The sequence below is a fragment of the Cydia amplana genome, chromosome Z (genome assembly GCF_948474715.1).
Source record: "Cydia amplana chromosome Z, ilCydAmpl1.1, whole genome shotgun sequence".
NCBI classification, from domain to species: domain Eukaryota; kingdom Metazoa; phylum Arthropoda; class Insecta; order Lepidoptera; family Tortricidae; genus Cydia; species Cydia amplana.
In genome coordinates, this window is record NC_086096.1 from 26724549 (window position 1) to 26737455 (window position 12907).

Consider the following 12907-nt stretch of genomic DNA (forward strand, 5'->3'; position numbering starts at 1 on the left):
TACCTACAGCAATTTTAAATTTTTTACCCATCTCTGGTCGTTATTGTTTACTATATTAAATAAGTTTAGAAATTTACTGCTCACGTTCGAGGGCGGTGTTTGAGCTGCATAATCCTAAAATCCTTTCTATGGACCGTCGGTTCTATAGTACATAAGGTCGGAAAGCCATTGAAATAGCATTTCATCCATAAAACAAATATCGCCGGTTGAAAACCAAATATCGTTATAAGTGTTGTTTGTCGACCGAGTAACATCCCCTGTGTGCAAAACGTTTAACTTGATAAACAAGACCAAGTGCGGGTAGTTCGTAAAATGTTGATGTCAACTTTAGTTAGTCTGTTCAAAGGCCACGGGGATAATTCCGTTTTCGGAGTTCGGAGTCGGTTGTATAATTAAAAACTGAATTACACGCCATTAAATCCCGTTTTAATAAACAATAATGAGTCAAAAACCTTGAAAGTTTAAATCAGTGTTTCTCTGGTCGTAATTTTGCGGCATGATTTACTAAAAAAAAGAAAATATTTATGATAGCTCTATGAATCATTTTGTAAGTAAATTTATTACAATCGCTTTGGGGGTGACATGATCCCGGAAACATATCTCCCCTGAAGAAAAAGACAAAGTCTCCCCATACATAGTAAGATTATAAAACGTGCCGTACTCGAAACGTGTGTTCGCGTATATCAATGTAATCCAAGTTAATCATCACTTCAATAAACAACAAATAAAATAAGCACACTCACTAACATCATGTCCATCTCATATTATAAAATAAATCCAGTTAAAGCTTACCGATAATTGAATATAGTACGCAGAAAATTTTTCACCATCCGCCATTTTTGAACCACTGACTTTTCCGATACAGTGCCATGACAGAACGTGAAGTTAGGAACGAATGAATGAGTGTTAACAGTGCAAAAAAATGTATCTCGTTTGGTTTGATTAAAAATGAAGTTTACCAAGTGTCCCCTAGGGATCGACCCTCCCCACCCTCACCTACGAAAGAGATAAATAAAATAAAATTGTAATGACTATAAATGGAAACCGCTCCACATTCTCGACAAAAAATTACAAAACTGCATTCAACTATAATTTGGGAAACCATTTCCGTTAGTTGAAAAATATGGCAAATTTAAAAAATGTAAGTACCTAAAGTGCATGGGTTGTTCTCCCATAGAAAATTTGAATTGCGTGCCTCTTTCTACAGACAAATATGGTTTGCCAGACTATAACAACTAGGGAACAAATCAAAGAAAATTATAGCTGGTCAAGCAAAACTTGTCAGTAAAAAAGGCGCGAAATTCAAATTTTCTATGGAACGATATCCCTTCGCGCCTACATTTTTCAAATTTGCCGCCTTTTTCTACTGACAAGATCTGTTTGGCCAGCTATATAATCTCGCGCCTTTTGCTACGACCGGCTATTAGCATATATTAGGGTGCCTAGCCAAGATGCCAATCGTTTGCGCCGTAGCAAACGATACGCTAATAAATGCAGATGTAGTGCATAAATAAGGAGTTTTCCATCTATCGTATTTTCACGGAAACGTTTGTATTTGTCATGCTACTTCAGTCAAATGAGTCAATCTCATACCTACTTTTTGTACCGATATAGCAAGACACGTTCGTACGTTGCCGTGAAAATACGATGGAAAACAATTAAGCACTAATCTGGATAGACTGGCTTGCACTACATCTGTACTAGCAATAAGCAATAAGTATCGTTTTCGTACACTAAGTACAGCGCAAACTGAGAATCTGGGAAGAGTACCGCCGCGCCGTGGCCGTTTGGTCTAGTGGTCAGAACGGGGTCCCTTTATTGGCTTTGTAAAGTTTTAAGTCATAATGTATTGTTTGTCATATTATCATTACATTCATTACATTAGTCATAAAACTGTAACCGTTAACTTTTCAGGATTTTCGTAAGGTTATCCGTTATCCTATAGATAGGTTAGGTTTGTTCCGAGTTCCCGAAACCCCGCCTACAAAGCGCGCGGCGGAACACCCCAGGGGGTTTAGTCCGTGGAAGTCGGACATACCCACTGGGCTTCTCCTGGGCCAGTGAGATCCATAAAGGGGGGATTCCCCTTGGGTCATCAAAAAAAAGGTTTGTTTTATGGCAATGCAATCCTGAAAAGTGACGCGTTTCTGAACCAAATGTATTATGACTAACAAAAATGCGGGCAAACAATACATTATGTTTTAAACTTTTTGGGAAACAATAGAGACCTGGTCAGGACGTTAATACCCGCCGCGTAAGCTGAAGACGCCGGTTCGATTCCGGCCTCCGCCACCAGTGGATTTACGAGGGGTGTTCAAAATATTCTCGGTATGAGAATGAAAACAAACAAGTACGAAAAGTTTGATATTTTTATTTTTCAATATACTCCCCCCCTATGTTCATACACTTAAAAGATCGATCAATTATTTTTTTTTATCCTGCATAAAAATATTTTTTATCTTTGGTGTAAAAATGCTCCTCCACTGCCGCCTTCAATGCTTCATCATCGGAAAATTTATTTCCACCCAGATCCTTTTTAAGATTGGGGAACAAAAAGAAGTCGCTGGGGGCTAAGTCCGGACTATACGGTGGGTGAGTAACAGTTTCAAACCCACATTCAACAATAGCTGCCTTGGCAATATGAGCAGTATGGACGCAGTATGGATGGGCGTTGTCATGCAGAAGCATAACACCTTTGGTTAACTTTCCTCGCCTCTTTTCTTTGATTGCATCCTTTAATTGACGTAGAATGTTAGCGTAGTACTGTCCTGTGATATTTACACCTTTTTCTTTATAATCGATCAGTAATACTCCTTCACAATCCCAAAATATCGTGGCCATGACCTTGCCAGCTGAAGGGATGACCTTGAACTTCTTGGGATGAGCTGAACCCTTAATGTGCCACTGAATGGACTCTTGTTTACTCTCTGGGTCATAATGATGAACCCAGGTTTCATCTCCAGTAACTATTCTTTGCAGCACCTCATCAGGATTTTCACCGCACAGGTCAATAAAATCGGAACAACAAGCTACACGCATGTCTTTTTGAAGCCGAGTCAGCATTCGCGGAACCCATCTTGCACTTACTTTTGACATATTAAGATGGTCATGGATAATATCATGTACGGTACCAATAGAGAGATTGGTTACTTGTGCTATAGATTTTACCTTCACTCGACCATCTTCCAATATAAGTTTTTCCACTTTATCAATATTTTCTTGTGAAGTAGCTACTACAGGCCGGCCAGGTCTAGGGTCGTCTTCAACACTCTCCCTTCCACGTTTAAACTCGCTTGACCACTTTTGAATGGTAGATAAAGAAGGAGCAGACTCACGGTAAACACAATCCATTTCCTCTTTTATGGTTTTTTGATTTTTACCCTGTTTTATCAAGAATTTTATCACGCATCGATGTTCTAATTTAGTTAACATTGTCAATTCCCACATGATGGTCATGTTTGTTCAGCAATTGCAGAAAAACAAAAGAACATCTCGGTTCGAATTATACTTTTTTTTAATGTCAATGAATAAACCTTAGCGGCCAGTAACGAAAGAAATTTTAGAAGAGGTTGTAAGATATCAATACCGAGAATATTTTGAACGCCCCTCGTATATAATAGGGATGTTGACAAATTTTTGGAACTGGTTTCATTTTGTAGATAGACACGTAATAATTACAGAAAAAATATTAAAAAAATATATTCATTAATTTTGAATAAAAAAAACATGTATAATAAGTTTCGTGTTTAAATTTCGCGCCTAAACGCTCCAAACTGTCATGTGACCTTGATGACGTAACGGCGTTTTAAACAACTGCTGCCAGTCATTTTTTTAATTCTTTATATAGCAACTGACACTCGGTTTAGACTCTCGCGCGAGCCACGAGACGAGCCGCGAGCCGCGCCACGAGACGTGAGTCCACCGTTTACACTCGCGTTCGGCTTGTCATTCGGTTATAAACCTTATGCCGTGCCGTTAGTGTTTAAATTATGTTAGCTCGACGAGCTTGCGAGCCACGAGACGAGCCGCGAGCCCACCGCTTACACTCTCGTCTCGTGGCTCGGCTCGCGGCTCGTCTCGTGGCTCGCGCGAGAGTCTAAATCGACTATGATAATTTTTTTTAAAGCCTTAACACACTACCGCATCGGACAGCGACCTTCTTTCTTGCTCTAACTTATAGCTGCGTCCTTAACGCACCACCTTACACACTATCGATTCGTGCGCCGCACCGCACCAAGATCGCGTTTCGGTACGATAATCTGTAGACACTTAGGCAGGTTTTATAACTTGTCTGTGGTCATTCCACCGTGATTACGTCACGCGCTCCGATTGGCGTTTGCAGCCACGTGATACGGGGCATTATTTTAAATAATTTTGATTATTTTTAATTAATTTATTACGCATATTTACACTTGCAAAATATGATTTTCCGCGTTCTAATATTCCCTGCTATGGTAAAAACATAACATGTTATATATTCGCGATTCATGTCAACATCCCTATTGGTCACTTTTTTTAGGGTTCCGCACCCAAAGGGTAAAAAACGGGACCCTATTACTAAGACTTCGCTGTCCGTCCGTCCGTCCGTCTGTCACCAGGCTGTATCTCATGAACCGCGATAGCTAGACAATTGAAATTTTCACAAATTATGTATCTCTGTTGCCGCTATAACAGCAAATACTAAAAATAAAAATATTTAAGGGGGGCTCCCATACAACAAACACGATTTTTTTGCTCTATTTTTTGTTGATGGTGCGGAACCCTCCGTGCGCGAGTCCGACTCGCACTTGGCCGGTTTTTTTCTATAGTATATGACAATTGACATCTCATCAGTAGGGCTAACATGGCCGGCTCTTTATCATTTGTCGCTATTGCTGTCACGTTCTAACAAATACGTAAGTACGAAAGTAACGCATAGCATGACAGGTGATAAAAATGCGACCATGATAGCTGGTCTGGTGACAAGCTAATTAGGTAGGTACTAAAAAATAACTAAACAAAAATCAACCTTATTTGAGTACCAATATGGTTCACTATGGCTATGACGCCTATGACCTTGTGGTGGTAATTAGTGAGTTTTGATTCAATCTATTTCAGTTTGTACGCCCATAGGATGCACCATGATAATTAAATCCTCTATTTTGGGGGCCGATTTTTGAAATTCGACCGCTCGATTTCGTGTATTTCGTTCAGTAATATCTAGTACTAGTAGGCATGTAAATTCCACTAATAGAATTGGAAACGAGTGGTCAATACCACTAGATTCCAAATTTTTATCGCTCGTATTTCAAAAATCAGCATTTCGCGATTCTCGAGTAACGAAATCGAGCGATCGAAATTCAAAAATCGGCCCCCTGGTCTTCATGAGCAGAGTTCTATTTCATCAAATAGCACTGTATAAATGCAAATGCTTGGTTTATAAATTAAAAAAAAAATCGCTATATCTAAGTATGATCTTGGCTCCTTACACCTACAGTCTACACTATCAGCGATGATAGACGATGACTGGCGGGCACGATAGTGTAGAGGGCAAACTCGGCAGTCCCCGCCAGTCATCATCTATCATTGCCAATGATCGCCTGCGACCAGTGAGTTGTCGGTTTTTTGAGCTCGCATCAAAGGGAATCGCCGGGTGATGGTTGCGTTGTACATACAGATGCTTGCACGATGATCATGCCGATCAGACGATGACACTATCAACGTTCATCGCCGGTAGTGTATAGGAGCATATAGGAGGCACAAATATTTGAGGACTTCCCGCAATAGGGTATTCGAAATTTTTTTATGAATGGCATCAAGTCGATCGGCAGCGTGTCAAGCCAAGTTCAAAAGAAGAAAACTGGCGACGCAGCGTGCGGATCAGTCTACTTGCAATCCAAAACGAAATAATTCGCTTATCGCTTACACACTGATTGCTTAACAAAATATGTGAGACCAATTCACATACACATAACTATCTATTCTCCAAAATTATTATTTGAGATTTTTTTTCGGGTAACTAAACATAGCTGAAATTAAACAGAATTCTGTATTACTGAGGTGTATGCGCCCGCGCCGCCCCCACCAGTCAGTAATAAACTAGCTTCGTTACATACCGGTTGTTGGTTATTTCGCACCCCAAGTACTTCCCACTGGCGACGAACGGACGTTTACCCGCGTGTGTGTGTATTATAATTTAATCTGTTTAAGTCATGTCGAGTAATATCCTCGGAAGTTTAACCGCGTTTGACCACAATTCCCAGGAATGGGAGATTTTTAAAAGCAGATTAGTACAATATATTAAGTTAAATGGGGTGACGGAGGCAAATAAGTGTGCCTTGCTTTTAACTCACTTAAGTGACGAGACATTCCGACTGGTGAGGAACTTAGTGCATCCGAAGAAGGTCGAGGATTCTAAGTTCGAGGAGCTAGTAGCAGTGTTAGATAAACAATTAGCGCCAAAACGTTGTATTTTCGTCGAACGGGCGAAATTTTATGAGGCGACGCGTGACGTTGCAGAAAACATCGAACAATGGGCGGCTCGAGTAAGTGGACTTGCAGTACGATGCGAGTTTGGAGCCTCCTTGGATGAGCTGCTTAGGGACAGATTCGTGCTGGGGCTGAGCGTAGGCCCAGAGCGCGACCGGCTGTTCGAGCAGGATGCCACGTTGACGTTCGCGAAGGCCGTGGAAGTGGCCCAGAAGGCTGCGTATGCCAGGAGCGCACGTACTACGTCTGTTCCAGCTGCCGTCGTGCAAGTCAAGCAGGAGCCGATGTACCGGGTTGGTACAAGTCGCCCTGGTACCGGGGGGTCCTCGGACTCTCGACGCTGCTCCGTGTGCGGCCTTAAGAGCCACGACGCCAGTAAATGTAAATACAAGAACTACCGCTGCCAGGGGTGTGGACAAAAAGGGCATCTAAAAAAGGTGTGCAGCGCTGAGAAGGCAAAACAGTGTCGTGTTAACTGCATTCAAGCTGACCTCGACGGATCAGCTGAGGTCTCTCAGAGTGCTGAAGGTTGCAAGGAGTGCGAGCTATTTAATTTAAGGTACGTTAACTATTCACCAATATTATTGGATGTGGACCTTAACGATAAAACCTTAACAATGGAACTTGATTGCGGTTCAGGCGCGAGTGTGATAAGTGATAAATTATATTATAAAACCCTTTCGGACTCTAAATTAAAGAAATGCGATTTAAAAATGTGTTTCTACAATGGTCATCAAGTCGCGCCACTGGGCTATTTCACTACAAAAATAACATATTTTAAACAAACGCACGACATAGATATTTATGTAATGGAGGATGGTAGTCGTTTAGGTCTATTGGGCCGTGATTTTATGACCAAATTTAACATGTACTTTGCAATTGATAAACAAAGAATTAATTTTGTTAGTTCGGAATCGTTTCAAAGTGAGCTACCGCGGTTGCTAAGCGAATATTCGAGCCTTTTCAATGAAGACTTAGGAAAATTTAACAAATTTCAAGTAGAATTGAGATTAAAAGATAATGCTACGCCTAAATTCTTTAAACCTCGTACGGTCCCTTTTGCTATTAAAAATAGGGTAGAGGAAGAAATTGATAGGCTTGTTGGTTTAGGTATATTGGTACCCGTAAATTTTTCTAAATATGCGACACCTATAGTGCCGGTTTTAAAGGAAAACGGTAAAATAAAGATAGCGGGTGATTTTTCCGTAACGCTCAATAAAGATATGATAATAGATAGGTATCCTATGCCCCGTATCGAAGAGGTGTTTGCGCGGCTCGGTGGCGGTAACCGTTATACGAAACTCGACCTTAGTAACGCATATAATCAATTCGTTCTATCAGACGACTCACAAGAGCTCACTACTATAAATACATCAAAAGGGTTATACAAGTATACGAGGCTCGTGTATGGACTAGCTAACGCGCCGGCTATTTTCCAACGCACAATGGAGACACTCCTAGTAGGTATAGAAGGAGTCAGCTGTTGGCTCGATGACGTATGCGTAACCGGACCTACTGATGAGTTACATTTATCGCGATTACGAGAGGTTTTAAAAAGGTTTCATGACTCGGGGTTACGATTGCAAAAGAGTAAATGTGACTTTTTTAAAAATAGTGTAACATACCTCGGTTTTGTAATAGATAAAAATGGTCTACGTGCATGCCCTAAGAAAACCGAGGCTATTTTAAACGCGCCTAAACCGGCTAATATCTTAGACGTTCAGCGTTTTTTGGGCATGGTGAATTATTACCGCGGTTTCGTACCTAATGCGTCAGGCATGCTGAGCCCCCTCCACGAATTATTGCGCAATGGGGCAAAATGGCAGTGGGGTTCCCGACAGCAAGAGGCTTTTGAAAGCGTAAAAAAAGAACTGTGTTCAGATCGGGTATTGGGTCATTTTGACCCCGCGGCACAGCTAGTGTTATCGGTAGATGCTGGGCCTGGTCTTGGCGCTGTGCTGAGTCAACGTGACCCCCAAACGGGAGCGGAACGTCCACTTGCTTTTGCCTCGCGATCGTTAACCGCTAGTGAGCGAAATTACAGCCAAATTCAGAAGGAGGCTACTGCCTTAATATTTGGAGTAAAACGTTTTCACCAGTATTTATATGGTAGACAGGAGCCATTTATTTTAAAAACGGACCATCGTCCCTTATTATCCATATTTGGTAAAAAGGTGGGGATATCCGTAATGGCGGCGTCTCGACTTCAGCGTTACGCGATTATACTGTCGGCCTATAATTATGACGTCCAGTACATAAGTGGTTCGAAAAATATAGTAGCGGATTATTTTTCTCGCGCGCCGCTGCCGGAATGTGATGATGAAGAGGAAGAGGGAGATATATCTTTTCTAAAATTTTTAGATGCAAATGTGGCACCAGTAACATTTGATGATTTAAGGAAAGCTACCGAAGCTGATCTAGTGTTGCAAACGGTAATTAAGTATATGAGCCACGGATGGCCACGAAAAATCACTTGCAGTTCAGTTACGCCCTTCTTCAACTGCAAAGCTGACCTGGAAGTAGATGACGGTTGCTTGTTTCGGGGTCATCGTATAGTTATTCCGACGTCGTATCGTAATCAGATATTACAAGACTTGCATTCCGGTCACTTAGGCATAGTAAAAACAAAGAGTATCGCGCGTAGTAAATTGTGGTGGCCTAAAATCGATTCCGATATCGAACAATGGATAGGATCATGTGCAACTTGTGTGGCAGCGCGACCCTCCCCGCCGCGCGCCGCGCCCGCGCCTTGGCCTCGCCCGTCGGCCGCTTGGCATAGGATACATATCGACTACATGTCATTTGAGCAGCGGGTATACTTAATAGTTATAGATGCGTATAGCAAATGGCTCGAATGTTTGTTTATGAAAGGCGGTACGTCTACACGATCTCTAATAATCGAGTTGAAAGAATTATTTTCAAGATTTGGTGTGCCACATGTTATTGTATCAGATAACGATGTTAAAATTAAGTCGACAGAATTTGAGCATTTTTGTGCTATGAATGGCATTAGATATGTAACATCGCCTATTTACCATCCAGCAAGCAATGGGCAAGCGGAAAATTCTGTAAGAATATGTAAAAAGATGTTAAAATGTATATTATCTACCGCCAATTCACAAACAGATGTACATAATAAGTTATTGGGATATTTATTTGAATATCGAAATACATCGCATTGTTCTACTGGCTTATCGCCCGCGCGAATCATGTTTGGCCGTAACTTGAGGTCGCGTTTGGATCTGGTTTTACCTCAACGTAAAAATGATTTTGGTTTCAAAGACCACAATGAAAAGCAGCATTGTAGACATTTTAGAAAGGGGGATAAAGTATGGTTAAGATGGTTTACAGCAAGAAAACAATTTTGGACTTTAGGTCTCATACAAAATATAATTGGTAACCGGATGTTTGAAATATATGTTAACGATTACAATGTTTTGTGCAAAAGGCACATTGATCAGATTATGAGGTATACGGGGAGCACAAAATTTGACAGCAATGTAAGAAAAGGTGAGGACGATGACAAGTATACGTGGTTCACTTCGCCACCGCCCTCGGCATCGCCGCCATCTTCGCCACCGTTACCACTTGATCCGCCTCCTTCTCCAGCGACTGTCACTCAGCGGTCGGATTCAGTTTCCAGTCAAATAGAAAGTGAGGAGTGTAACACAGAGTTACAGGTGGAAAAAGAGGCGGAGCAGAGTTCCGGTCCGGATGTGGAACCTGCATCCTCATCCGTCGCGGATAGCGCCCCCGCGCCGCCGCTACGGGTGGGCCCCACCTTGAGGCCTAGAACTAAGAAAATAGACTATACCTTGTAAAGAAAATTAGTAAGTAAGTGTTAGTTTTAATCTTTGTGTTTTCTCATTGTTATCAGGTTTCAAAATTAAAGGGGAAGGAGTGAGGTGTATGCGCCCGCGCCGCCCCCACCAGTCAGTAATAAACTAGCTTCGTTACATACCGGTTGTTGGTTATTTCGCACCCCAAGTACTTCCCAATTACATATGTTTTATTATTTATCTACATATAAATAAATATAAATCTATTTCATCCCCATTTCTTATAATTATTTAAACAAACTGTTTAGTAGTAGTATGTGCTTTCTAAATTATATGTAATAAATTTCCAGACACCTATATAATAGTTGGTGAGACATGACCTACATTTGACACGGAGGCTTGGAACAGCCAATCATAAGGCCTCGGTTATATATGATTCATGTGTTGTATCCAAATCATTAGTACCGGAACACAAAGGAGATGCACTGCCGTATTTATTATACAAGTTTGCTCAAGTTGTTTGTCAAGGAATATAGGTAAACACATATATTGCTTATATTGTGAACAAGACAAAGAATCCTAAATAGAACCACGATGGACAGTGAGACGAAGTTGAGAGAAGAGGCGGAAACTTAAGCATTACGGTGGTTTCAAGAAACAACTTTGCTGCTGAATGATACATATCTTTTTTACCTCACTAACTCAATATTTATCTTTCAACGTCATAATCTCTTTTGCCCAATTGTGCAAGGTTTTTGACAGAGGGGTATGTTACTGAAAGGCTAGTCCAGTTATCCAAGGTTAAAAGTTAACCAACAGGTTATTATATTGAACTAACAATATGTCTTAAGAAATCACCATGTAACGCTATCCTAATTTAAAGAGAATAATAATAGAAACAAGAAAATAAGAGCCCCAAACTTTTATTAGATAATAATTTGACCGTCCGAGAATAAAGATATTTAATTCCTTTCCTTGGGGTTTCCACAATGTTAAGACCTTACTACCATTATGACCTACAGGTGTTTGTTATGTACTTACCGAAAACATATATGCTTAAAAATGTATGCAACAAAATATAAATTCATTAGGAAAATACTGGCGGCTATTGTATCTGAACCTAAATCTTAATTATCTAAACCTAAATTACCTACTAAGCAAGAGCACCTATGTCTCAGGTATAAAAATATTTAATCACTTGCCTGAATATATTAAGGCCAAAGAGGAGATTAGATTTAAAAACAAGCTCAAGAAATGGCTGTTAACAAAAAGTTTCTATAATTTAAATGAATATTTTATGTACATAGACAATGAATCGTTATGATGTTATGTTATTGTTATTGTTTTTTGCATGCACTAGGTTAGTTTATAATTGTACGCCCGAAATGGGCAAGCTGATGGACTTTTATGATATTTATAAGACCTATGTACCAGCTTTGACAATAAAGAAATCTTATCTTATAATCAATGTTTATTTTTAGTGGTAATAGTTATTTGCACATGATATAGAATACAATGAAATGCACGAACAACGCCTGAAGCATTAAGTTCGAGGCGAACACAATATATGAATGTAGTAATAAATATGCAATTGAAAATAGATTCACTATACGTGTTATTTTAGATAATACAGACATCCGGTTCCAAACTTGCTGGCATTTATTATTCAAATTAATGTTTATTATCTTTTTGCCATTGAAAATGATGTCACTGCTTAATGACCGCGATCATTTTAATAATGAAACAAGTTTGAATACCTATTAATATTCGAGGGGTCCATTAATGCACTACACAGTAATAAATTCCTCAAATATTTTAATGAGCTAAATTTCGCAAAAAAAATATATAACAATGATAGAGCAACTATTAAATACAAACTGGTAAAGCCAAATAAAATCCATAAACGGCCACGTTATATATCCTTTCACACAAATATAAATGTTACGATATATGTACTCATAAAGGTTGTATGAAGCAGGGATGTTGCGAACATCCGTATCCGCAACCGCGGAACTTCCGCATTATTTTCAACATCCGCATCTGCATCCGCATCCGCATAAAATCGATGCGGAGCTTATGCGGATGCGGATGTCGAACAAGTCGGTACAGGAACAATTTAGCGGCGGCGTAAGTGCTAGGTAATTTCGTCATTACACTCATTACCTATAACAAAATCGTCTAGATCCAGAAAAGTCGGCCAAGTTACTGTTTATTAAATATAACGCACCTATATTCTTGCTCAAATACTAAACATTTCGTTTTTTTTTAATAAAAAAATACTAAAAATGTAATATTTGACGTTTTCTAAGTACCTAATCTTGACATCCGCATCCGCATCCGCATCCGCGGATGTGAGCCTTTAAATATCCGCATCCGCATCCGCATCCGCGGATGTCAAAAAATCTGCATCCGCAACATCCCTGGTATGAAGTATAATTTTTTATTAATACATTTCTTAAATAAAAATAGCAAACGGAATGAAAAAGTTTGTGTATTTATGTTTTTATAGAATTCATCCGCCTAAGCCTCCGTATTTCGTGTTCAGCGTGTCTTGTACTTCCATATATGTAATAACAGTGATTATTCACGTTATAATTTGTACCATATTTAGGAATACTTGACTGGAGGAGACTGGCGCGGATAATCGAGACACGTCGTGG

The 12907-nt window shown here is 40.0% G+C and overlaps 1 protein-coding gene across 1 annotated transcript; it reads left to right on the forward strand.

Moving 5' to 3' along the window:
* Positions 1 to 6191: 6191 nt before the first annotated feature.
* On the forward strand, positions 6192 to 10289 carry LOC134660665 (uncharacterized protein K02A2.6-like). The gene has a single exon (XM_063516442.1). It carries the CDS (start codon positions 6192 to 6194, stop codon positions 10287 to 10289), a length of 4098 nt encoding a protein of 1365 aa, XP_063372512.1.
* The last annotated feature ends 2618 nt before the right edge of the window (positions 10290 to 12907 follow it).